Source organism: Glycine max, chromosome 5 (genome assembly GCF_000004515.6).
Source record: "Glycine max cultivar Williams 82 chromosome 5, Glycine_max_v4.0, whole genome shotgun sequence".
Taxonomy (NCBI): domain Eukaryota; kingdom Viridiplantae; phylum Streptophyta; class Magnoliopsida; order Fabales; family Fabaceae; genus Glycine; species Glycine max.
The window spans coordinates 35549446-35570869 of record NC_038241.2 but is presented as its reverse complement, the minus strand read 5'-3'; the positions used below and the strand labels follow the sequence as shown (position 1 = coordinate 35570869).

The window sequence follows — 21424 nt, the reverse complement described above, 5'->3', positions numbered from 1 at the left end:
TATGTTTTTTTTTCTGCTTTTAAGGTTAAACTGTGAGCTGGGATCGTTGTTGTGTGGCCCAATGATATGTGCACATACAAGAATTAATGGTAAGCAAGGAGCATATATATGTAACTTAAAAAAAATGAACAGATCAAAATAATCTTACCTCAACAATCAAGCTTGTAGCTACTTTGTCTTCTGAGTTATGATGAATAGGGTGAAAATTTCTTAGGAGAAATAATCAGCGTATCTCAAATTTTCTCCCATCTCTTGTTTCATTGTTTTGTCTTTCCATCTCTCGACATTGTCAATTGCTTTTTTTTAATAAGCAAAATAATATTAATAACAACCTGCCACTAAACTCAGCACAACACAAGGAGAGTATCAAAGTTTAGGAGCATATATAGTAAGGAAATGCAAAAGAAAGTGGTACAGCATCCATGAAGACGGTGCCACTATATCAGTAAAACCATGATACAACAATGTCATCAACCATACCAAGCAATTTAATTTGTTGCACATGAGAACCATATATATAAATAAATTGATGATCATAACAAGCATCAAAAGCAGCTAGCTTCAAGTCAACACATGAACATTTTTTATAAGGAGCTTAGTTAGACAGCAAAAAACAGCGCATCGGCATTCTCAATTGCTTAATTTAGTTTTCTTTTGTCTCGTTCCTTTTGTTTTGTAATGTGACAGCTTGAAGGAGGATCAGTGGTGCGGCGAAATGACACTGACCCATGTTGCATTGTGAACATCTATCTCTTCTTCAACCAAAATATATATTTGTTCTACAAGATGGGTCAAAAGGCAATTGATTGGCACCAAAAGTTGACTTACCAAATTATAGTATGTTTGGTTTGGGTTGAAGACACCAAGCGTACGAACGTAAAAAAAAACATGAAAAATCTAAAGCTATATTATGTGTGCTTGAATATGCCTTGTAGAAATAATTTGAATTTTATAAAATTAATTTTAAATAAACGTAGTTTATAATAACTTGAGTATGTAGACCATCACATCAAATAATAATTGAAAACTCATAGGAGGTACATATATCACCTTACACATATTCTTGCCCATCAGTGTATAAGTTACATAACAATTAAAATTTTTTATCACTCAATTTTCATTACTTCATAAATTTTATCACTTAATTTTTTTAACTATTTTAACTTTTATCAATCCGTTAAATGTGTAATGAAGTACTAACATATTCCAACATATGATGTAATTTTTTAATCAACTACTACTTACTCCTACTTCACAATTATCACTACCTACTACTCCTATGTCTCCTATTCAAGATTCTAACTAATTTAAGATATCAAAACTTATGTTGAAGTTATCTTAATATTATTTTAGTTTTTTTATTAATTATCCCAATTATTTTTCAGATAAGACTTGTTTTATTTTTCTATTGACTTCTATTTGGTAAAATTACATTTTTCTTCTTACATACTTCCTTAGTGTAAAGAGATTAAAAAATACCAATTGATATGTCTTATTGAATTAGCTCAATGATGATATTTTTATATAGATAAAAGATAAAAATTCATCATCTAATGAATTAAATTTGGCGAAACATGTTAAATAGGGATTGGAAACCAAACATTACATAACAACTAATCTCAGATATATAAAAATACAGATAAATAACTAAAAAAAAACGAAAAGAAAAAGTAATGAAATTACAATCAAAGAAGAAGTTGCAACAGTAATAGTAAAAACTATTATCTCTCTAAAAAAAAGTAAATTTAATATCACATAATTAAAACTAATCTCTTCAAAATGATTGAAATATCAATTTAAAATAATTTCTTTTATTTTTTACAATAAAATCATTTAAAAACTATTAATTATAAAAATACAAAATTTAAGTACATGTAAACATAATATTTACAGTAACAAACATGAATACTCAAATTGAAATAATTATTATTTTATATATTTAATTAGTATAATTTTTTTTAGTTTATACACTTCATATAAATATTATGTCATTATTAATTGGAGAAAGAACAATCAAAATAAATTTAAATAAACTTAATATTTTTTAAAACAACATCTGAATTAAAAATATAATTAGTTATCTTTCCTAATTTTAATATAACTATATTTAGCATCCTATTAAATATTTTAAAATTAATTGTATTAATGTACACATTTTTTATATATAAATACTAAATACACATAATATATATATATATATATATATATATATATATGTATATAATGTAATCAAACACATACATTGCACGATTTTAAAATCTAATACTAAACAAAAGACACTTGTAGTTAAAGGATCATGAATAGCTACTAAAATCAAGCAAAAATATTTCAAGTAATAAAAAAGAAAAGAAGTAAAGTTTAGATAGTAAAATCAAAATGGATTATATTATATGTATAAAAAACATATTTAAACTTTTTTTCTTGCTAAATATTTCATGTGTATATCGAGTGTCTTTGGGCCAAGTTCATTGCGGTGAAATCCTTAATTTTACAACAGAAATTCTGTCAAATTTACAAGGAAATGTCAGTCTTCTTTGGTTGATTTCTCTTGAGGATGATACACAACTAGAGAAGAAATCGACCCAAGTTTGTCTGATTGTTGGGATAATATTGCTCCGTGGCCCTACATGATCAAAATTCAAAAATTAAATTTCATGTTCTAAAGGGCCGGAAAACAAGCCATACATGCAGCCAGTTTAGACACATTGGAATTTGCCGACACAAAAGCCATTCATTCTCCAGCCAAGATACCAAGTTTTGTTTTTTCGATAAGAATAATGATTTAACTCACCTGCGATGTTAATATTGCCTGCCCTTGGTCTGCTATGGGATGACTGCTGCTCTGCAATTGCAAAAAACGAAAAAACAAAAACTAATAGAATTGAGTCCTAACGGTTCAGAGAAAGATGTTCCACAATCTCACTGAAAAAAAAAAATTGTTCATCAAGAATCTGTCTCACCCACTGCGTTAATAAAGTCTGCTATAACTTTTATCTATAGAGGTGCTGGTGCTTCTTATTTACAAATTACCCACCAAATCAATTCAAGATAAAAAATTCATCAGTATTCATACTCTCTTTTCCTACTTCCCCAGCTAAACCCTATAATTTTAACACTTAGTGTACCCTTGTTGATGGCTGCTGTTGCTGCATAAGGTGTACAGGGTGTTCTTGTTGCAGAGGTTGCTGCTGTAGAACCTGTTGTTGGAGCTGTTGTGGTTGAAGAGGTTCCAGCTGGCTATGTTGTTGTTGTGACTGTCCCTGCTGGAACGATTGCTGCTGTAATTGAATATAATGTTGTTGTAGCTGCAGCTGTTGCTGCTGCTGGTAGTAATAGTATTGCCATAAATGATTATATTCTTGGCCATTCTGCATATATCCATATTGCTCATTACCTTGCATTGCATGTTGTAATACATGTGATGTGGTATTGGCTGGTGTTTGAGACTGAGATGAAGTGTTCTGTATCTGCATATTTTGCATAGGCCAACAATTAACTGCTGCAAAATCAGTAGGAGTAGTAGCAGCAGATTGAAACTGGTTTTGTCCTTGATTGCATAGCTGAATTTGCAATACAGGTTGAGAGGAGTAACCTGGAGCTACAGCCATTTGTACACCCCCTTCAGGGGGATGAATCTCTTGTGGAGACAGCTGCTGCCGTTGGTGCTGTTTCCTATGTGTATTTCCCCGATAGCCAAATTTGGGACCTCTACGAAATTGACAGCATTTCTCATTTTATGCCAGTTTTCACCACTATTACCAGAAGACCATGGTGTAGAAGTGGTTTTCTTGCTCTGACCAAGTCTATCTTTTTCATTTCATATGGAACTAATTAAAGAATATGGAAGCATTTACTTGTACTTTTGTTCTGTTTTTATTTTTTTTAATTACACAATTGTCACTCTATTTTTATTTTTAAAGATTTGAATAGGAAACACTCGAAAACAATTTTTTCTGTTTTATTTGTTTCATGTACAATTATTTGAAAATAGAAAACAAATTAAAAATAAAATGTTAATTTTGTAATTAAAAAGTGAAAACAAAAAACAAAAATAAAACATAAAAATACAAGTAACTGTCCCCTAAAAGATTAAGAAAATTTTCTAAATAAGTTTTCGTTTTAGAGAAATATTTGAAAACATTATTGTTGAAAATAGTCTCCATAAACGTTCCCGCTCAAGATAACTATTAATCTATTATTTATAATTATTAATAAAAAAATTGTTTTTGTGGTATACAAAATTTCTATTCCTAAATTATCTTTTAATATATAAACGGCTGTAGTTATTTTCCTCAACTATTTTTTCTTTTTTAATTTTTATTTTGAAAATACAGATAGAGACACAAATTGTCTCTCTTTCAACTAATAAGATATAATAAAAATAATATTTTGGTTTTTAAAATAATAGTTTAAATTTAAATGGGTTAGATGTATATTAAGGAGCTCTAAGTTGAGTTGATTGAGAAGTGACAAGTTGTGAACAATAAAATCTAATAATATAGTTTTATTGAATAAAAATCACAACGAGGAACAAGAGTTTTAGTAAGGGAAAGAAGGCACAAATTGATATTTCTGTCTTTTCCTTATTTATCGTTGGAAAGCAAATGCAGTGAGCAGAAAATGCAGATACAGGCACTGCCCCCTGCTCTCCAACGCCCGTTTCAGCCTCCACTATCTCTTGGATTCCCTTTCAAACCTTATTTTTTAACTCCAACCAAACACGCCCCTTGGCACTCTACTAATAATTCATTCGTCCTATATTCACGTTTTCTGCATGCAGTTAAGTTTCGTCGCTCTTTTGCAACGGTTACAGCGACCACCGACGAGGCTGTTATTGACGACAGCTACACCACCAACAACGAACGGGGCTTCGTTAACATTGGCTACATATCGAGTGTTCATGGTATTCAGGGCGAGATTCGCGTCAAGCCCGCCACCGATTTTCCTCGACTGCGCTTTTCCACTGTAATGATTTTTTTTAATCTCTTGTGTTTGTGGAAATTCAAGTGACTAAGTAAGCTTGTTTGTTGAGTAGCCTGGGAGAAGATGGTTGAAGAGCAAGGTTTTGGGGGGAGAAAGCGTTCAAGAAGTTGAGCTGGAGGAAGGTAGAGAGCACCCTGCACTCAAGAGTTGGATACTCAAATTCAGAGGAATTGACACCGTGGAGCAGGTTTTTCAATACCTCGTACCCTGTCTAGTTTTACAAATTTTGTTTACCAGCCCATCTTTGTTGTGTATGAACAATAGAGTTTAATTTCTATGAACTGTTAGTATAGAAAATTTTACACTCACAACCAATTAGAAATAATCAACTTTTAAGTAATAGTTATTATAAGGGTCTTGCTAACCAGTTTCTTTAGGATATTGGTTAAGGAATTAAAAAAAAAGTATTTATTGTGGAAATCATGGGAGAGCGCAAAAAAAGTCATGGATTGTGCATCCCAATAAAATCTTTCTCCTTTTAGTTCCTTAATCAATGCTCTAAGGGTACTGGTTTGCCTTTGTCTTATTATGAAAGTCAATAAACTTGTGACAATTTATGATTGGATGGTGATGTAAAAATACTTTACACTATCAGTGCATATATTTTTTTCTCATAGTTTTAACTGATTTATTTTCTTTCTCTTCCATGTTTCGTGCATCTTGAACTTGGATGAATAAAGTGAGTGTTGATTAGTAGCAAGGGTGCACTTGGTAAACAACTTAATTTAGTGCTTATTCATTGAGTTCTTGTCACTTGAGAGCTTGTGTCATAACTAATAAATTTGATCATGAAAGTTATTGGAATAAGTTAGAAAGAGCTTATTTTGATCAGTCGTGCTTATTGAAAATAAGCTGAAAAGAACCTATATAGGAGTCGTAAGCTATTCTCATTAGCCCAAATAAGCTCTTCCAAATGTCCCTTATTTCAGTATTTTAAGTATATTTGTATATGTTAATTCAAGAAAGAGGAAGCACCTTAGTGAATTCATCTATTGACTAATCATATTTTAAAGTCAGTTTGATGCCACAATAACAAACACAGATATCACACTGTGTCAAAATTATTTCTACTCGCCTTTATTTATTGATCCTTGAAAGGGATGTAGCACTTGTGGTTGCAAGTGGGAAGCGTCAAGTTTCCTATGTAGACCTGGCTCGTTTGATCATATGATATGCATGTTTTTTGGCCTTGGCTAATCAATATGTCATGCAGGCTAAGATGCTTATTGGTGCTACCTTGCTTGTGACGGATGAAGACAGGCCGGAATTAGAGGAGGGTGAATTTTACACACATGATCTGATTGGGATGAGAGTTTTTATGAAGGTTTGTTCTTAATCACATATCTTGTGTATATATGAAGACAGACCACTTTCTCCTTTCCTTGTTCATTGTTTAAAGTTTTGCTAAAGTATCACCTACTAAATACTAATGAAATGGAATTACTTCTCTGATAGTCATCAGCTGTTTTTCTGTTATATTTTGGAGTTCAGTATTAACTTGGTGATTCTCACCAGTGTGCTATTGTAACAGAAATGCCAATTGTTTACCATATAATTTATTCCCTTTCATAAAACAGGATTATTCCTTTTTTATTTAGCTCTTTTCTAGATGCATATGTCACTGCTAGCTGTCCCTTTGTACTAAGGATTCAGCAAATGAAAAGTGCTAATATAGTGATAAAAATGAAAAGGGCTATTATAAATGACTTAAAGATATTGTTATATTGGTTTGTATGAGCTTTGAAATTTCTACTTTGGTATTTTTGTCATCTTATTGTGATTTTGTAATCCTCAATTCAATTTTTGAAGGTGTTGACCATGCTTGTTCCTATCAGGAAAATGGAAAACTTGTGGGAACTGTTGTGAATGTTTTCAATAGTGGAGCCAATGACCTACTACAAATTGTACTCGATTCATCTTTTGATATGCTTGACAAAAGTGGCAAGTCAAGATCAGCAGAAGATGCATCTGATCAGCTTGTTTTGGTACCTTTCGTTGAAGCCATTGTTCCAGATGTTGATATGAAAAAAAGAGAAATGCATATTACACCGCCCAAGGGACTCCTAGAATTAAATTTACGATTTGATGAGAGGTCTAAAAAAGAAAGGCGCCAACTTGTGAGCCATACTTCCCTAATGCATTACTACTAATTTGTTACTTTTAGGAGTTTTTATTGTCACTGAATATGTTTTTTTAGTTTTGTTCTTATTCCTGCTGCTATGTTACATGTCTCAGTATCTACCATTTAAAGGTGAATTGAGGCATAACTGTAACTCCCACACACAAAAAAAAATGGAACAATTATCTATCATTTAGATATGATTTTTGTACCTTTTTTTTTCCATTTGTATGTAAGTCATTCTGGCAGACTTACATTATACCAACCCAAGTGGAATTTGATTTTCATAAGGTGGCATTCTGCTTTACACCTCAATATTTGTATTTGTATTATTTGGATTCTAAATTGCCTTCTTTGGAATAATTTCTTTGTTGTGATATCAATATTTGACTGGGTGCTCTTTGCCATGGATAATTGATACAAATATTTAATTGGTTCTGGATAATTCACTTAATGCTGTCAGGAATGGAAAGAAAGGAAAAAGTTTCAAAAGCATCTCATAGCAGCCAAAAAGAAACTCATTGAAATGGAGCAAAAACATGTATTTCATGGATTTCAATATGGAGAGAAAGATCAATGGAGCTTGCTTAGTGATCAGATTGTTGGCGTAAACTCCAAATTGCTCCAGGAGGCTTTACAAAGTCTAGAGCGGCCAGCAAAGAGGCAAGTTAATATAACAACAACAAAAATGAAAGCCTGTTCCCACTAAGTGGAGTCAGCTGCATAAATTGAACAGCCATTGTGTACTATCCAAGAGCAGTTCTTATTTATTCAGCTAAGCCATTTAATTTTAGATCCTTTTTAATGGTTTCCTGGAGTCTTTCTTGGTCTATCTATACTTCTAATTAGTAGGCTATCCTCCATTTGATATTGGATGCTCTATTGGTCTTCTTCTCAATGTCCAAACTATCTTAGACACAATTCTATCAATTTTTCCTGAATTGATGTCACTCCAACTTTCTATCATTTGTAAACTGGAGTTATTTTAAGTTTTGACAATTGACACCCTCATCCACCACCCCAACAAAAAGAAAAAAGAGAAATCATTGTTCTAGTTAATATGTGGCCCAATGACATTTCATGGGTCGTTGAGGTACTCGATTTTGGACATCACTACCCATCCCTATTGATACTAAAATGATAGGACATATTAGCATCTTCTAATTTAATTATTCTCTTTGTTGTTTCTGAACTTTATCTAATTATCATTGACTTTTTCTAAGTTACCTTTTAGGCCCTTATAGTTTTACTAAATTCTTAAATAGGTTCTTATTGTTTAGCAGTTTTTAACAAAGCCCTTAAACTCTTAAAGATATTTAAATGAATCCTTACTCATTACAAACAACAACAACAAAGCCTTATACCACTAGCCATTAGGTGAGGTCGGCTACATGGTTCACATGACGCTATTTGGCATGGTTAAAAACCAAAGCTTCAGGAATGAATCCTTACTCACTAACGGTTGTTAAGGCTCCATAAATTTTTGCTAAATTATAGGAAATTATTCGAATATTTATATAAACTATAGAATATATTTGACAAATACCACAATTGAATTAGTTCAAGTACTTTACCCGAGTTCTCAAATAGTTCCCTATAGTTCCCTATAGTTTGGTAAAAATTAACTGTCATTTGCAGATAGGGGACCTACTTAAAAATCTTTAAAAGTGTGAAAATTTTGTTAAAAATGATTAAATTAATGGACTTATTTAAAAATTCAATAAAGCTATAAAGATCTACAAAATAATATAACTTTTTCTTTAAAATTTTTTTTTATCACCACTGCCTAGCCCTTTTTTATTGACAAAACAAAAATTCCTTTTGTTTATCCCTAGTATCATTTGCCGGAATTTTCATTTGTGTTTTTTTAAAACTTTTTTAAATCAGATGGAAAGTTGCTGAGTTGGTCAGTGCCATAGAAGCAAAGCTTATAAATTCTATCCAAATACCAGAGGAATATTTCTTAAATGGAAGTGAAAATAAGTTTTTCCGAGATATGCAAGAGAAGGGAGCTGAGCTCATGTCTAAGGGCAAAATGGCTATTGTCTTTCTTTTGAATGAAGAAGAGCGTCAGGGGAGCATTTCTGACTCTAACATGATTGAAAATGAAGCAATTGACACTTCGGTACTTCGCATGTTTCAAAAGGTACTACTGTGAAAATTTTGTAAAGGTTGTAAATTTGTGTTTTAATTATTTACTTTTGGTAAATATCCTTGTGATAAAGATTCATTGTTGTGAATATTTATTTGTTCCATGATCCATCAGATGGATTTTGTGTCTTAATTCAGTTACAACAGAACAATAATCTCTTCAACAAATACTCAAAGAGATCAGAAAAATGCCCAGTTAATGTTCTGTTCTTCTTGTTCATTTCCATTATTTTGAAGAGAATGTATTATCTTCTATTATATGTTTCTTCCTTTTTCTGCCTTAATGAAATAAGTAAAACTCCTTTGTGAGGTATTATCTGGTTAAGTACCTTTTGGAGTGACTATACTGAATAGTTTTTCTTCACCTATCGAATTTGCAATTTTTGCAGGTCAAAGATCGTGTTTCTGTGCCTTTAATTTTGGTTTCCTCAGCCCAGAAAATTCATTCTTTAAGAAATCTGTTTCGAAGCAACAATTACTTTGCATTTGACTCAGAAAAGGTTGACATCACACCAAGGATCTCCTTTTATATCATGTATTATCTCAATTAGATATGTACTTAAGTTTTTCGCTGTTGCATATGTCTTGTTCTATCCCAAATTACATGTACTTGAGGTTCAGAATTTTTGGTTGAAAGAAAACCTCATATGACTTCAGTTTCCAAATTACCTTGGCTTTCATCTTGATCTAACAATGTTTTGTTTTGTCTCATTGTCAATATTGTTTTATGAATAATATGCCATCCGTTCCTATTGGTTTAGTCTAGGGAAGTGTATAGGATGGAATATTTATTGGTCATTGCTTGTTAACTGAAAATTTCAATACTGCATTGCAGTAACGTTAGACTTCTTATGGTATTTACCTTTAAAGATATCATTAAGTCTACCATGAACCATACTATCTTACACTGGAAAACTGAATTGATGGTCCATCTGTTTTAACCAGTAACGTTTAATTATGGTATTTCAAAATTGGCTTTTTGCATAATTCCATGTTTTAACCCTCTTTCAGGTATGGTTTTTGGAGGAAGAGAAGCTGCCAGTAGTTAGCAGTTTGCCGGAGGGACAGAACAAATATAAGATTTTAATGAAATCACCTTGGGAAATACTCCAATCTCCAGTTGGATCTGGAGGCCTTATTAGCTTGTTTTCAAAACATAGCATTGTAGATAATCTTATTGACATGGGTGTTGAGTACATTGAGGTTAGATTGTTTTATTCCTTTTCTCTATAAATTGAGATTGATACAGATTATACATTTATACTTGTTAAGATGTAATGCATAACTCTGAATAAAACAGAGCAACGCCATTTTTGTTAGGTTTTTTAGTTCCTGATTTGATGCATCTACTTTTACTGTTGACTCATTGTTGCAGCTATAGAGAAAGTTTATCCAAAATAACTATATTTATTCTCCATTGCTTAATGGCATATACTTTCCCTGATTCATTTGTGCTGTATATTCTTGCAGTTTTGCTGCCCGAGTGAAAGAACGGCCGGTGGAAACTCTCTACTTTTTGGGTTGATTAATTCACGGGAAGCCAAAATTGGGATACAAATTTCCCCTAAAATCACTGATTTGGAAGAAAATTTTGACATGATATTCTCGATGGACTTTGTAAAGAAGTTAACGAAGCAAAGCAACAAACTCCAATTTGATGCAATCCCAAAGGCACATTCCTTTGTTGAGAAAGTTGACAAAGAATGGGTTACTGTCACCTCGTCCACCCCCAATTCATATGAGCTCTCTTGTAGTATACATGATTCCTTAAACGCATGTTCATTGGATAAGGTTTGTATAGTGGAGGTTACAGAATAATCCAATAAATTATATTGATTGAGAGGGAATACTCATGTATTAGATGACAGGCCCAATAGATTATTTAGTGTTAGTACTTCGTCATACTCATTTATGAGAGGGAAAGAAATAACAAAAACCCAACAAACAAAAAAGATGGCCATATATATGATGTATCGTGTATGATATTGCTTTAAGCTGTGGAATTTTTTGTGTAGACACGAGATTCAACCATATTTTATGATTGAGATTTACCATTTGGGCTGGATATGATTTTCAGTCATTGGTGGTGTAATTTTCCGGTCAAATACATGTTTTTTTTTATAATAATTTTGAAGCTTACTTTTAATGTTTATTGATCAAGCTAAGCTTTCAAGTATTTCCACGGAAGATGGTGGATACATGTAAAGGTATTGTAATGTCCAAAGTAATTGGATGAATCAACAGAATAATGGTAAATGAAAATTGAAAAGCATTTAGTTATACATGGTGACTCTTTAGGTGCTTTGTTTATAGGACTCCGACGTGAATAAGTCACAATTATAACATCAAAGTATAGTCATGTGGTAATCTTTGTAAAGTGTGGGTTTCTTAACCCTTAAATATTATGGAACCCCTAAGGTGGGGTGTAAATAAGTGTTAAGAATCCTCTAATGGCGTATGGAGCAGCATATACGTGCGGGTTTAGGTGGAATGAGCTTTGCATAAATTTGTTCACTAATTGGGTTTCCAAGAGTTTTACATAAAACAATATTAACCACTCTGATTAATCAGATTTTGTGGCAAAAATTATAAAATTCATAAATATTTTACGCAATTAGATCAATAACATTTAACTCAAAAAAAAAATATACACACATAAAAGGATAGACTATTCTAATAAAACATGCTTCCCCTTAGACCATTAGGTTTCGAAAATATAATATATTTTGACTAATTTAATAACTTATATTAAAAACTTTACAAACAATTAGATTAATTAGTTTAATGTTCTGTTTTATTAATTACTCAATGCTCAATATGTTTTTAACCCACAATCACAATTTTTTTTCAAAGCTAAAATCATTTGTTTTCATATAAAAGCTAAAATTAAATATTCGAAGAAAGTTATAAATTCGTTTAATAATTTTTTTTTCTTTTTTTCACTTTAAACAAGTTTTTGTTCGTTGAGATAAGTAGAGGCAGAGACACCTTTCTTTGCAACGCAAACGCAACTAGCAACGCTTTGATTTCAGCCTCATCCACAGCGAGTAAGAAAGGAAGTAAGCAACGCTGATTTGATTTTCCTTGTTTTGCTTGCAGTACTTCAATCGCTTCTTCTACAAATGTCAATGAACTTACTTTCTGCATTTTCATAGTTGTAAAATATGGATATTTAGTTGTTTCTTAATATGATATGATTCTGTGTTATTCCTCATTTTCACTTGCTCTCTGTTTATTTTGCTAACTGCCCACTTGTGTTTGTGGATCTGACTTTTATTTATTTGTTTATTTATTCCTTGTATGATACTTTGTTTGCCCATTCCATTATGCTTCACATTTTGTTGCGTTTTACTTTTGCAGTATATTTGATTTTGCTCACAAACTGTTTGATGTGAGTTCTGAAACATGGGGAGCCACAAACAAATTGTGATTTCAGCCTCCTTGCTTTCGTTCTCAGTTGTTTATCAGACCACATATATGATCAATATTATTAATGAAAATGTTCAGAACAAATTCTTTTGACGTACCCCCCTTGCTTTCGTTCTCAATTGTTTATTAGACCACATATATGATCATATGACACAGTATATGCCTAGAGTTTCTCGTAGGCTAAGCTCTATGTTGTTGATTCCATATGAAGTTATACATAACATATCAAAATTATCATTGTTATTGAGGGGATTTAATTACTTTATCCTAATATTGAATTTTATGAATGGAGAGAATTTGATTACTCTATTCAGACTAACAAATTTTACAAATGAAGGGAATTCAATTGAAGCAATTGAGTGAGTTTCCTAGGATTTTCAAATGTACCATTCAAATACACACCTAGATTTTTGTTTAATGAATTTAGTTGCCTCTTTTTGCAACATTTTGCATATCCATTGTGACAGTGTTCACAGAGCAAGGAATCTGAAAAATATGCTAGCTGTAGCTGCATATTCAAGCCAAGAGTTGATGATTTCTTGTAGAGTGATCATGGCATCATTATAAGTATTTTCCACTGTTCAGTTGATAGAATTGACTTCAAATTTGAATTATCATAGCTTCCATTTAGCACAATAAGTCAAGTTGTTTTGAACTAGTTGCATGATTTGTAAAATATTTTCTGAGATGCAACAAATTGTGTTAAGTGCATGTTGTAATGGAATTGTTATACATAGACATAGGATAAACTTCTTCTCTGCATGTCTTCTGGGATTTTCTAAGAAGAAAATTTCTGTAGCGTAAAATTGAATTAGGAACTCTACCAAACCCAAGGTTGATCCTAGTTTACACAGAAATTGAAGATCCTCCTTCTATACGACTTTCTTTATCTTTTCTTTGTTTCTTTGCACCTTCTTAGGTTGAAATTTTGCACTCCTTTTTCTGTTGTAATCTTTCTTTGTTCTCTATAGTAGTATTTCTTTCTTTTATACCTTCTCCCTCCCATCATTTAGGTTTCCAATTTTAATTTTTCTGCTAACAAGGTTCCTATAAATGTTTATATTTAAAACTTGCCATCCTATGCAGGAAAGTAGGTAGTGGATATTGATAGAAACAAATGAGATCTGAAGCCTTCCAAACAGCTAACATTTATCGCCTTCTTCTCAAGGCGGTCAAGAAACATATTGGGAAGGAAGAGAACAAGAAACATTTTATAGAATTTGTAACCTCAGAGTTCCGTAACAACCGAAATTTGTCTGACAATGTGGCTATCCAACAGAAAATAAAGCTTGCTCGTGATTATACTTTTCTTCTTAACAGTGTACACCATCACAAGGTATTGCTCTCTGCTGCATTTTTCCTTCAAAATTCAAATAGTCGTTTTGTTTGTGCCTGTGGGTAAGAAGTTTGATTGAACAGTTATTATTGGTCAAATGAGATTTACACAAACTCGGTTAGTTAAAAACAAGGTGTCAACACTCAACAGCTTTAGTTAAGGTATGTATATAGTTAAATTAAAATAAGCACAGAAGAGGATGTGGTTTTTTACTAGTGTTCAGCATCACCAAGGTGTGGCAGAGCCTGGAGAAATCCTCTGCAGATTGTGTCCTATCATTGATATAATTATTTTTACTCATTTTATGCCTCTGAATAAATATATTTTCAAGAAAAGCTACGTTTTGTCCATCTGGCTTTTTGACCATGCATCGTTGTTGACAATTTTGCAGGATTTACTTTTTTCGTACAATATTGCCGTGGATAGGTCAGATGAAGTAAAAAGGACTCTTGGAAAATCTGCTTCTAGTGTTGGTCTTCAGCTTCCTGAGGTTTATCAGCCATAATGATTGTTAGTGTTAATTTTTGCATGCACGGAACATGCCTTTGTACTACACTGTAGATTTTGGTGGGGTGACTGTTTCTTCTGAATGAAAAAAAAAATGGTTTCATAGCTTTTTATCCAGAACAAAAAATCTTAACGAAGAAAAAGAGGAATGGGATTCAGTGCTGATGAATAAATTATATCAAATTATATCATTCACTCATTAGTTCTTTTCTTTCTAATAACAAAATCTATTATACGAGTGTAATAGATATATTTCCTTCAAATTAAGTGCATGTCTTTCAAGGTTTCAAATTTTGAGTTGCTTCTACGGATGTTTGCAATTCAAGTTCAGGTGTTGGCTTAGCTTGTTGCCTTTTGGAATTTTATGGAAAGCTTGGCGAACTCCATCTAATAAATGTCTATTGATACATTTTGGCTCAATTTGAATAGCTTCTAACCTATGAGAATTTTTTAAATGTAAAACTATTTTAAGGTAAGAATGTTAAGCTCTATTAACTTTTTTATTTTTTAAGAAGTTGTGGCATATAAGATGATTTTAGTTTATATGAGAAGTTTATTTTATATTATTATTCTAATATGTTATTTCTCCCCTCTTATAACGTTTATTAAAAAAATTATTTTTGCTTTAAAATAGCTGATTCCTGTTGTTACATTACCATTTTGAATTAATTTTTGGTTGTTAGCACTTGAGCTTTGTAGAAAATGTAAGTTTTGGGTCTCAAGTAAATTTATTGAAAGTATTTTTTAATGTAAAAGTGGTTATATATATAATGCGGAAAAATTTATTTATACAGAATTCGTATCCTCTACGGGAGAAGATACTTACATACTCAGGATTTGAACTCAGACATATGGTTAAATAGACTAATCTCATGCTGGTTGGGATACTTTTTTGTATGGATCGCAGGTATCTTTCATGGGAGATTCAGTTCAAGTCTTGTGAAATTACTATGAAGGAAAAACTCTCCTTCTGGATATTTAATGTAGTTACATACTTAAGATTTGAACTCCAAATCTCTATTTGAGTTAGAATAATCCTATTTTAATTGATTTACACATTTGGTGGCAGTCCGGATGTTTGGGTTTTATTCTGTCATTGAGCATTTAACTTTTTTTTAGAAGTAATCCCTTTTTATTGCTTTCTGAAAACTGTAAAATATATTTGTTCTTAAAGTAAATTAATTTCAACACGCATGGTTCAAATTATAGTATTAACCAACTTATAAGAAATATTGATGAACGTCATTTTTTTTTGTGACCTTATAGAGAAGAATGGAATATACCCTCGTAGTCATAATACTATCGATCGGCATTATGATTTTTTGCACATTAAAGATAAAATAAAAATTACAGAATTAAAGAAGCTAAGGATTGTCGGAGTTTTCATTTTTCTTATCAGTTTAATTGTCGTACGTGACCAGTGTAAGCATTTTTTACACGTCAATCAATTAAGAATCACCATAAGTATTTAACGTAGTTACTATAAAACTCAAGTAAAGTTTATTTTTTCTTTTCTTTTTTAACTTGGATTTTGTTCACATACATTTCAGAGTCAGATTTAGTCGATTGAACATTTAAATAAATTTATAGATTTAGGCATTATGTATAAAGTTTAAGATAATAAAGGAAGGGGTGCAATATATTTGAAAAAAATCATATTAATATTAATATATAATCAGAGATGAGTATTTTTTATCACTTATTGTAAACAAAAATGTGTTTTAAATGTTGATAATATAATTTATTTTATTACTAACAAAATTATAAAATATAAGACATTTATGTAATTGTCTCATTGTATATCAAATAACAAAATAGAATTTTTTTTAACTAATCTTAGAATTTTCATATTTTTCTATATCTGACTTTTTTACGATAGTAACAACTGCTTTAATAAAAATAAAAAGTTTTTTTAGTATATAAAACTAAATAATAAATACTTGCGCGATATTATTAAATTTGTTAGAAACAGTGTAAGGGTTTTTTTAATAGGGATTGGGCCAGAGTGTTGTGAATGAGAAGAGTTCAGGAGTGGCAAAGAATATGACTTGCCTCAGAGAACAAACAATTGACAACTCCTAAGAAGTTGCCTGTGGGGAAGGTATTTACAGTTAAACAAACCTTAAAAATAAGAGACAGGTAAGAATCATACATATTTTAATGTATAAGTATGATTGTGAAGCATCATCTTTACAGGCCTGCATGGAGCTTTTTAGCTAACTAGCAGCCTTGTCAAGAAAAGAACCCAACCTTCTGTTTTATCCATTTCTCATATAGATAAGAACTCTCATTTGTACCAAAGATATGCACCTCCTGGTCCTTGGATTTATAGACTTCCCTTCACTGCTTTTTAGGTTCCTGAAATCCCCTAGTACTTTTCTTGTTCAAAACAGCTTTTTCCTTATCCAAAAAACAAACAGCAACACAGATGGCTAAGGAGCAAATGAAGCCTATTGCCACTCTTCTTTTGGGGCTGAACTTCTGCATGTATGCCATAGTTTTGGGCATTGGTGGATGGGCCATGAACAGAGCAATAGATCATGGTTTTATTATAGGTATGAAAATTTAAAATGTCCAAATGTCCCTATGTTTCCTCTCATAGTCTCATGTAACCAATCATTTTCTTTGTGTTTCTTCAGCTTGCTTATGTTGTTGAGAAACTATGCACTATGCAGGTCCAGAATTAAAACTACCAGCACACTTTTCACCCTTGTTCTTCCCAATGGGAAATGCATCCACTGGATTCTTTGTCACATTTGCTTTGCTTGCTGGAGTGGTTGGTGCTGCATCAGCAATTTCAGGAATCAATCATATCCAGTCATGGACTGCTGAGAGCTTGCCATCTGCAGCTTCAGTTGCTACAATGGCTTGGACTCTTACACTCCTGGCCATGGGGTAATCTTTTCTCTATGATTTCTATTTTCTATTCTTATCCCCTCCAAAAAAATAATTTTGCGGTATTATTTTACTTACCTAACTATAATTAAATTAATGCAGCTTTGCCTGGAAAGAGATTGAGCTTCGTATCAGAAATGCACGCCTGGTAAGACAGGAAGATTCATTTACTTTCTTAATAACTTTCTTGTAGTATATTTTCAAGTGTCAGACCTATGGAATGTCCAATTTTGCAGAAAACCATGGAGGCTTTTATAATTATACTTTCAGCTACACAGCTTTTCTACATAGTTGCTATTCACAGTGCTGCTGCGTATAGAAGAAAAACTTGAAGGTTGAAGGAATTTTTTTTTTGTTGGCCAAGAAGGATTGTATTGGTGTGCTTGTATTTTTCTCTCCCTCTCTTGCTTTTTTTTTTTCTCTTTGGTTTATGTATTTTTTCTGTCGGTCCAATCAAGACTTTTAATTCATATAAGTTAAAGGAGAATTAGCATTGTGGTGTGATTTGAATGATTGGAATTTGGATTTGTATGAATCAAGAATGTCATTTACAAGAGCAATAAAGGAGAACACTATCTTTACTTTTCTATTTTTTTTTTCCTCCAACTTTCTTAGGAGTAAGCTGTGAGCATTGATCATGACAGGGACATCAGGCTGCATAGCCTTGATAAGCTTTTATAAGTCTTTAAGGAACAAGGGGTACAATAAAACCCAAACATTTTCACACAAAGACCATGTATGCAAAGTCAAGCAGCTTTTTAGATCTTTTTAAAAGGATATACTTACTAGAAAAGCAATTCACACACAGTAATTACGAAATCTTCACTTGGTATCCACAGGATGGTCTAGAGCAAAAAAACATGAAAGAATAATCTTTGAACCATAACCTTGACAAGAAAAACCAAATATCAAAGAAGGACATTTCCATGACCAGGGCAAGAACAAAGTTTCATCAGTCTACTATGAAGTTCTCATGGTGATAGCTAACTAAGGACATTTGAACAGGGACACATCCGAGGTATGATTGCATCATAAGTTAGAACACGAAGAATCCTGCTTCGTTATGGTTCTGGTAGTTACTCTGATTAAAGATAAACTGTAAAGTTACACCCAAAGAGCGCTGCACTGCAAACACTGTTGTATGTGCTTTATGCATGAGAATCATGCATTAGATGATAAAGATCAAAGTGAATTTTCTTAAGGAAGTTTCTAGGTCTCATTGCTGCTCTACATTAATTAGAAAGGGTGAAATAAACAGCATTATGACCAATTCCATGTCACAGAATTAATAAATCAGTTTAAAAGACTGTAATTGTTGCTAGCACAATAACTACAAACAAATCCCACTGTAATGTAAACAAAAGTTGTATGGATTACACAGTTTGGCCTGGTTGCCTGCTATATTTTTGAAAAGCTTAAAGGAGAGAATCTAAATCAAAATATCACAAAATTCTTCTAAATCTTCACAAGTTTGACCCTTCAGTTGAGATACTCACGCTTGATGCTTGTATCTTGTATCTCTGCAAGAAAAACAGAGGGAAGATGTTGTCAAACATAACTTAATTTGCAAGTTTAAAATGTATAATTGTATACTGATACAGCAATATACTACTACAATAATCCCCAAAATGAGCATTATTAGAACGAATAATACAACTTAAAAAACCAATTGATACCACATGAAGAACTAAGAAGTACATCTTAATTACTTAAATCCGTATCCAAAAGGCATGAATATTTGATAACGCTCAGACTAAGTTGAACTTGAATAATAACAGAGTATGACCTTCAGAATGATATGCATACACTGCTAGTTATAGAAGAATCACACCCTCCCATTGTGCTCATGAATCTCATGAACAAGACAGTGTCAGCAATAATAAAAGAAGAAAATCAGATGAAGAAAATAAAATTACAAGACAATTGGAGAATAAGAGATCCTCCATAACAAAGAATTTGGAAAATGAATAACAGAAAAAGACAAATCACTAATGGAGCAAAGTTATCTAACCACTGTGTATGTTACAGAAATCCCCTTAAAAGACCATGTGTTTAAAACCAAATTGAAGCTAATTGCCTAATCACATTCCAAAACAGCTGCTCAGCCAAGCATATCTCGTAAAAAATATGAGCTTTGTGCTCTTCCCAAATGACCAAATATAATAGCATGGATTGATAGTCACAAAAATTTAGCATCCTCATTTGTATTGAAACCATTAAAGCTAGTATCTACAAATTGGTCCAAAGACCCATGACACACCCGCATTCACCAAAGACAAACAAGCAATAAATAGTGAAAGAAAACACCACCAAACTTCCTTCTAATAGTTTAAAAGTCACAAAGCGCAAATTACCAAACCAATTAGAAAAATTGCAAAACTAAAGCTAAAAACAACCATAAGCAAGCATACATGAGGGTAGCAAATTTATGTAAACGCAACCTTTTAAGTTGAAAGAGAATCCACACAAACATGATTTTACAAGGTAAAATAACTTCAAAGGAAAAACCTGAAATTATCTATTTGAACTTGACAGAACTTCAAACAATCCACAGCAACTCAACCAGGAGGTCTTTTGCACCAAATCTGGAGCCAATGCTACATGAGGCTGCAAATTAATTTAGCAAAGAAAAATATATTTAAAATTAGTTTTTCACAAAAATTTACCAATCATAATTGTGAGATGAAAAACTTGTAATGTATATGTGAGAAAATGTAAAACCTGATTTTCAGAACGTTTTGCAGTCTTACAATCCTTAATGTGTTCTGCACCATTGGTAAATTTAGTGAAAGGACTAGCAGACAGTGAAGTTAACATTTTACTATCACATTCCTTTGGCTTAGGCTCCTCCACACTTGACATTGTCACATTCTCATTGGTTAAGGAATATGCGTTATCCTCATTTATCTTCATTGCGACATTGGTCACTTCTACAGGATGGACTACTGACTTCTCTAGTAACACACTTCCAGTGTCACTCTTTTCCACCTCAGACACAGAAGCCATGTCAGTAACTAAATTAACAGAAGAGTCAGCAGCTGAATTAACAGTCTCCTCAGCTGGTGCCATTTCAGTAATCAAAGTCATTTTGGAAGGGGAAGAATCAATGGAGTTAACAAACTCATGACTTGCAATTGCCTCTTCAACTGAATTACAATTCCCATCCTCTGAGTTCTTCTCAGCGAGGGATTCACCCTTTGAAGTATCGCCACCATTCCCATTCTCATAACATAATTCTTTTGAAGTATCATTAGGGACTTCTTCCAGGGTCTCGACATCCGAAGCACACGGTTGAGTAGCTGATGGTCTCTCTTCCAGATCTTCACTTCCATCATTGAATGGATTACGATGGTCACCATGTTCATGAAATGCAGGAGAATTACCCTCACCACGATCACTTCCTTTCCCATCTCGTGACTTCAAACCATCGTTTCCTATTATTTACACAATCAATCAAGCTATTATCAATTAAAACAACCAAATTAACAAATACCAGTGTACCCAACTCAACTACCCCAACCACAATGAATCACAGCTGCATATTCCCAATCAAAGTAAAACAAAACAAGAATAATTAACAGAACCCCATCTACCCAAATAGAACAAAAGACCCAAAAAAATAAAAAGATATAATGCACAACTGAAAAGGACCCATCTATGATTAATTGCCAGATGCACATGCATTTGAGTGAAAAATGGTACCTTGGGGGTTGTTGGTTGATGGGTTGATGTTGTTTTCCTTTGCCTTCTTTTTCCTGGCAGCTTTTCTCTTCCTAGCACCTGGAGGCATGGTGTGGAGAGTGAAATGGGATGGTGGGCTGCTATGCTACCCCTCACTATTCAGTGGGGACAATGAACACAAACCAAATCTACAGAGATTGAAAGTGAACTGCTAATAGCTATGTATGTATGAATGTTTCTCTTGTGCTCTGAATATATATTGTATGTAATGCAGTGACACAGCAAAGAGAATTATTAGGCTTGTGAAAAGCCTGTCATGTCAT

General features: G+C 32.5%; 4 protein-coding genes across 5 annotated transcripts; 3 read left to right on the top strand and 1 right to left on the bottom strand.

Annotated features, from left to right (window-relative positions):
• The first annotated feature begins 4499 nt into the window (after positions 1-4499).
• Positions 4500-11256, top strand: LOC100802788 (uncharacterized). Its single transcript, XM_006580132.4, has 9 exons — positions 4500-4965; positions 5036-5170; positions 6197-6307; positions 6819-7100; positions 7566-7765; positions 8990-9248; positions 9643-9753; positions 10265-10456; positions 10724-11256. Exons 1-9 carry the CDS (start codon positions 4621-4623, stop codon positions 11069-11071), a joined length of 1983 nt encoding a protein of 660 aa, XP_006580195.1. The 5' UTR covers positions 4500-4620; the 3' UTR covers positions 11072-11256.
• A 938-nt stretch (positions 11257-12194) lies between these two features.
• LOC100803307 (uncharacterized) lies at positions 12195-14698 on the top strand. Of its 2 annotated transcripts, none has more exons than XM_003524939.5 (3): positions 12195-12312; positions 13769-14018; positions 14410-14698. In XM_003524939.5, exons 2-3 carry the CDS (start codon positions 13800-13802, stop codon positions 14521-14523), a joined length of 333 nt encoding a protein of 110 aa, XP_003524987.1. In that variant the 5' UTR covers positions 12195-12312; positions 13769-13799; the 3' UTR covers positions 14524-14698. The 2 variants fall into 2 exon arrangements, with proteins under 2 accessions (XP_003524987.1, XP_006580194.1); XM_006580131.4 differs by having other exon boundaries at positions 12217-12300.
• Positions 14699-16818: 2120 nt separating this feature from the next.
• Positions 16819-18007, top strand: LOC100527398 (uncharacterized). The gene is made up of 4 exons (NM_001248589.2): positions 16819-17080; positions 17201-17420; positions 17523-17568; positions 17657-18007. Exons 1-4 carry the CDS (start codon positions 16954-16956, stop codon positions 17750-17752), a joined length of 489 nt encoding a protein of 162 aa, NP_001235518.1. The 5' UTR covers positions 16819-16953; the 3' UTR covers positions 17753-18007.
• Positions 18008-18608: 601 nt separating this feature from the next.
• On the bottom strand, positions 18609-21424 carry LOC100527620 (uncharacterized). The gene is made up of 4 exons (NM_001248091.2): positions 21123-21424; positions 20142-20854; positions 19929-20027; positions 18609-18940 (listed from the first exon to the last, which is right to left on the bottom strand). The coding sequence occupies exons 1-3, from the start codon at positions 21208-21210 to the stop codon at positions 19935-19937; spliced, it is 894 nt and encodes a 297-aa protein (NP_001235020.2). The 5' UTR covers positions 21211-21424; the 3' UTR covers positions 18609-18940; positions 19929-19934.

What these genes read in the sequence shown, in the direction of transcription:
- LOC100802788 (XM_006580132.4), top strand. Translation starts at nt 4,621, where the DNA reads ATGCAGATACAGGCACTGCCCCCTGCTCTCCAACGCCCGTTTCAGCCT. An exon ending in CTCGACTGCGCTTTTCCACT is followed by an intron (nt 4,966 to 5,035) that starts GTAATGATTTTT and finishes TTTGTTGAGTAG; the next exon opens with CCTGGGAGAAGATGGTTGAA. An exon ending in AAAAAGAAAGGCGCCAACTT is followed by an intron (nt 7,101 to 7,565) that starts GTGAGCCATACT and finishes TAATGCTGTCAG; the next exon opens with GAATGGAAAGAAAGGAAAAA.
- LOC100527398 (NM_001248589.2), top strand. Translation starts at nt 16,954, where the DNA reads ATGGCTAAGGAGCAAATGAAGCCTATTGCCACTCTTCTTTTGGGGCTG. An exon ending in CTTACACTCCTGGCCATGGG is followed by an intron (nt 17,421 to 17,522) that starts GTAATCTTTTCT and finishes AAATTAATGCAG; the next exon opens with CTTTGCCTGGAAAGAGATTG. An exon ending in GTATCAGAAATGCACGCCTG is followed by an intron (nt 17,569 to 17,656) that starts GTAAGACAGGAA and finishes CCAATTTTGCAG; the next exon opens with AAAACCATGGAGGCTTTTAT.
- LOC100527620 (NM_001248091.2), bottom strand. Translation starts at nt 21,210, where the DNA reads ATGCCTCCAGGTGCTAGGAAGAGAAAAGCTGCCAGGAAAAAGAAGGCA. An exon ending in ATCAACCAACAACCCCCAAG is followed by an intron (nt 20,855 to 21,122) that starts GTACCATTTTTC and finishes TGTAAATAATAG; the next exon opens with GAAACGATGGTTTGAAGTCA. An exon ending in CAAAACGTTCTGAAAATCAG is followed by an intron (nt 20,028 to 20,141) that starts GTTTTACATTTT and finishes ATTAATTTGCAG; the next exon opens with CCTCATGTAGCATTGGCTCC.
- LOC100803307 (XM_003524939.5), top strand. Translation starts at nt 13,800, where the DNA reads ATGAGATCTGAAGCCTTCCAAACAGCTAACATTTATCGCCTTCTTCTC. An exon ending in ACAGTGTACACCATCACAAG is followed by an intron (nt 14,019 to 14,409) that starts GTATTGCTCTCT and finishes ACAATTTTGCAG; the next exon opens with GATTTACTTTTTTCGTACAA.